This window comes from Orycteropus afer, unplaced genomic scaffold, assembly GCF_000298275.1.
Source record: "Orycteropus afer afer isolate SDZICR_OR568_19922 unplaced genomic scaffold, OryAfe1.0 scaffold00196, whole genome shotgun sequence".
In the NCBI taxonomy this organism is placed as follows: Eukaryota; Metazoa; Chordata; class Mammalia; order Tubulidentata; family Orycteropodidae; genus Orycteropus; species Orycteropus afer.
Genome location: NW_006921783.1, coordinates 3549444 through 3554287, shown reverse-complemented (window position 1 = coordinate 3554287; position 4844 = coordinate 3549444). Strand labels below are relative to the sequence as shown.

At 39.0% G+C, this 4844-nt stretch overlaps 1 protein-coding gene across 1 annotated transcript in view; it reads left to right on the top strand.

Annotated features, from left to right (window-relative positions):
• The window catches only part of BCAS3 (BCAS3 microtubule associated cell migration factor), a 727666-nt gene that overhangs the window by 48973 nt on the left and 673849 nt on the right, over positions 1 to 4844 (top strand). Inside the window, exon 4 of the mRNA XM_042781927.1 lies at positions 2213 to 2319. Within this exon, the coding sequence (XP_042637861.1) occupies positions 2213 to 2319 (107 nt within the window). The remainder of the gene's footprint in view (positions 1 to 2212; positions 2320 to 4844) is intronic.

The window sequence follows — 4844 nt, the reverse complement described above, 5'->3', positions numbered from 1 at the left end:
GTTGGGCAATCCTACTTCCGTAGTGATACTGCCTCGGAAACCCAAGGAGGGATCGCTATGAGTCGGGGCCGACTCGACAGCAAACAACAACAAAGCACAGAAGGCAGGAAGGGATAGGAAGAAGGATCAGTGGAAATGGTAAACATGGTAGGAAGTAGAAAGAGTGTTGTTATATTGTGGTGATTGCAAGGAATGTCACAAAACAAAATGCATATGAATTGTGAATGGAAAACAAATTTTCTCTGTAAACTTTTACCCAAATCACAAGAAAAAGTTTTTTTGTTTTTAAAGTTCTAGATGATTATATTTCATATTTATATTTAATTAATTTTACTAATATATTTCATTTTCACTTATCATTTATAAGTAATCTTATTTCTGATATTTATATTTTTGGTTCTCTAGTGAGGGTTTGATTTTTAAAACCTTGTGCTGTATGCAATGGTACGTACATACAATGGAATACTATGTAGCACTAAAGAGTAATGTAGAATCTACAGAACACTGCATAATGTGGATGAACTTGGAGGACATTATGTTGAGTGAAATAAGTCAATCACAGAAGGACAAATATTGTATTAGTTCATTATTGTAAAAAGTCAAGGAAAGATTTATATATGGAAGAAAACTTTCTTTGTTGGTTACCAGTAGTGGGAGGGGAAAGAACACTGCTAGGTAGGTTAAAGACAAGTATTGATTTGGGTGAAGGGAAGGACAATGTACCAAATGTGAGTGATCAACACAGTGGCACTGAGGAAGAGGAAGACAGAAAGGTACATTGGAGGTACAGACATCAAAGGTGAACCCTTTTGTATGCACAGTACTGCGTTGTCAGTGATGGCAAGCATTGATCTATGGGTGGATAGATGGGTGGACAGACAGGCTGAACGATCAGGTATGTCTAGGCAGGGGGTGGTGTGCCCATAATCATGTATAGGGTTAGCAGACAAATGTTCCTACATGCGTATTTGTATGTGCTGTAAGAATGTCCATGTATATAGTAGAGCTGACAAGGAGCAAGGTTGAGTTGGTTTCTTGGCAGCCAGCTACCCTGAGGGAGTGAGTAGTTGGACCTGTTGGCTCGAGACCATGGTTGCAGGGGACATCAAGCTCAACTGGCATAACATACTACGCAGAAGCATTGTTCTACAGCTTACTTTGGTGAGTAGCAATTGAGGTCTTAAGAGCTTGCAAGCAGCCCCCTAGATGCAATGATGGGTCTCTCCTCATCCAGAGCAAAGAAGAATGAAGAAAACCAAAGATACATGGAGACAATTAGCCCAAGGGACTGGTAGACCATACGATTCTCATCCTGTATGACCAGGAGACCAGAAGAACTCTATGGTGTCTGGCTACCACTGTCAGCCACTCAGAGGGGGATTGGTACAGGAGATCCTGGATAGAGTGGCAGAACAGTGTGGAACAAAACTCAAATTCATAAAAAAAAGACCAGGTTTGCTGGTTTGCTAGAGCCTGGTGAAACCCCTGAGACTATGGCCCCTAGCCACTCTTCAGGTCTGGAATTGAACTCATTCATGTGGCTTCCGGCCAAACAATAGACAGGCATATGGAGTGAATATTTACATCAGGTAGATAGATATACTCCTTGGAGTGATCAGTCATGGGAGAAAAGAAGGGCAGTGTTTGTACAGGGAGACAGCTTGAGGAGCAGGAGTGCATGGGAGGGAAGGACACAGAGATGAGGTAACTGTGGGGAGAAAGTGGGAAGAGAGCTGTTACATTGTGGGGAATTGCAATCAGTGTCATGAGGCAAAATGTGTGTGAACTTCTGTATGGAAAATTAATTTGCTCTGTAAACTTTCACCCAAACCATAATAAAAATACAAATAAAAATAAAAACCTTATGCTGAATTTAGACACTTTTTTAAAAAAAAATTAATTATAAAAATAGTAGAGCTGACAAGGGGCAAGGTTGAGGTGGTTTCTTGGCCACAGCCAGCTACCCTGAGGGAGTGAGTAGTTGGACCTGTTGGCTTGGGACCATGGTTGCAGGGGACATCAAGTTCAACTGGCATGACATACTATGCAGAAGTTTTATAATTCACTTTCTTGTTCATTTTCTTTTAAACGATGTTTTCCAATTACCTCTGCTCTTGCTCTTTATTTAAAAAACAACTTAAGTAATTGTTACGCTAATGACGTTAAGGAAATGTTATTGACATTGCTTGTTTGTTACTTAATTCTAATGCAGATACATCAAGAAATCTGGAATTTCATGAAATACACAGCACAGGGAATGAGCCACCTTTGCTGATTATGATTGGCTACAGTGATGGAATGCAGGTCTGGAGCATCCCTGTAAGTAGGAAGATGGGTTGATTCCAGCATGTTACTCATCCCCACCCAGTTGCTGTGACAGAGTAGAATTATGCTGTAGGTTTTTTGTTTTGTTTTTTAAGTTGAGGTGAAAATATACACAACAAAATCTGTAGAGTTTTCAGTGGCTGATTTGTGGATTGCCAGACTTTTGTCCTGAGATACCTCTGGGTGTACTTTTGAGCTACCAGCCTAACCTAGATGAAATCTGGAGATACTTTTAGTAAAAAGTCTCAATCATTTATTTCAGAAGCAATCGCTAAGGGCTTTCTATTGTGGAACACCATACTGGATACTAGAAATCTGGCAAGTGACAAATCAGAGGTGCTCTAAGTGGCTTGTATGGTGGGCCAGGAATTGTGCTAATAGCTTTACACGCAAGATTTCCTTTTCCTTCATGGCCGATGTTGCCTTTGAGTCCATTCCACCCAGTGGCGACCCCTTGTGTGTCAGAGTGTGCTCAGTAAAGATTTCAGTGGCCGATTTTTTGGGAATGGATGACAGGATTTTCTTCCAAGGCACTGGTGGACGGACTTGAGCCTCTCACATTTCAGTTAATAGTTGAGCAGTGCATTAACCATTTGCACCACCCAGGGATTTTACACTTTGCAGAAGAGGAAACTGTCTTAGGGAAAGTTTTTCTTTTAATTAGTGATTATTTAAAAATTACTGATTTTTGTATCAGTTACTGCATTCATATGGTATAAAATTAAAGAGGTATAAGATGGTTAAAAAAAGAAACCTTCCATCCTTGGGTCCTATTTCTCCTATCTGGAGGAGAAATTTCTTATGTATGCTTATAGATGTAGTTTTGCAAATAAAAGTGTACATAAATATGTTTCTCCTACTCTGTTCTTCCCTGACAAATGGGAGCATATTACGCAAATTGGTCTGTAGCTGTTTTTTTTCACTTAATAATGTTTGTATTCAGAGAGTTGTTTTTTTTTTCCCTTCAATTTAAAATTTTTTAAAAATAGCATTTTATTGAGTTTCTGATGAAAGTTTACACAGCAAGTTAGGTTCCCATTTGACACTTTCCACACAAATTGTTCAGTGACTTTGGTTACGTTTATCACAGTGGGTCAGCATTTTCTTTAATTGTGTTCTGTTTGTTCCATTTCTAGTACTATTGTTTCCCTGCCCCCTTATCTTCTTAATTTTTGCTTTTGAGTAATTATTGACCTTTGGTCTCGTACTGATGTTTTTAAGTAGGGCACTGATCTTGCCTTTGTTTTGTGTGCCACTCTGCTGTTTTGCTAAAAGGTGATCTTAAGGGATAGGACTACTTTTAGGTAAATAATGTTTTAGGGGGACAGTCTCAGGGAGTCTCTGTTCTCTACTGTTGCAGTTTGTTTGACTTTTTTTTTTTTTTTTTTGAATGAGTTCTCCACATTTTTCTCCCATTTTATCTTGGACTATCTATTGTGACCCTGGTCAGAATGGTCTATGGTGGTAGCTAGGCACCATCTAGTTCTGTGTCTTCTGGACACAGTTCTTCTGTGTCCTGAGACCACAGATGAGACCATGGCTTGCGTGGATTTGTTTCTTCTCTGAGCTTTTGATGACCTTCTTACAGTTTTGCCCTTGATAACTAGAGACCAGTAGTTGTGTCTTTGATGTTCACTCACAAGCCTTTAAGACCCAGATGCTACTACTCACTTTTCTAAGATGCAGATGATGAGTTTTGTGAACTGTGTTATACAAGTTGATTGAGTTGTCCCATGAGGCTATGGTTTTAAGCTTTCAAGTCCAGAAAACCAATCATGAAAGGTGTTTGGTTATGCCTAAGGAATACCTGTATTTGTGTCTTCAGTGAATATATGTGCCTGCACCCCATATTTGTATTTACACGTATGTAGATATACTTCTATAAAATCTCACCTATGTGTACACCTGTATCTACCCACATACCAATATGCCTATACTCATCCATATGTGCTCAAATACTCTTTTTTACTTTGTTGTACTATGATCACTATATGCACGTTTGGTCCCACTTTTCCCATCACCAAAAATAAGAAGTCTCTATGATCTAAAAACATTCCTTCTCTCTCTTCCTGATGCCGAGCTACAGTCCCTCTGCTTCCCGGTAACCATTGCTCTCTATATATTCTTGTCTGGTTATAAAAGAGGAATCATGTATTTGTCTTTATATACATGATTCATTTCATTTAGCATTATGTACTCCACATGCCTCCTTGTTATGATGTGGAACTCATCATTGACCCTTATGGTTGCATAGTCCAGGCAATCCCCAGGTTATGAATGTCTGACTTACGGACAACTGTTACTTGCCCTTTACTGTTAAGTAAATTTGCCCTCAGTTTGAAATGATTGAATCAACCCCTCTTGGCAACATACTCTTCACCATAATCATCTTCACTTGCTGCACATGAAGCTTTTAAATCATTGAAAAGGCTTTAAAGTTTTCTTGCACTAAAATAAGGCTGAATAAGAACTGTGTGAACCTGTTCCATCTTAACCTACAGAATCTTTTTTTTTTTTTT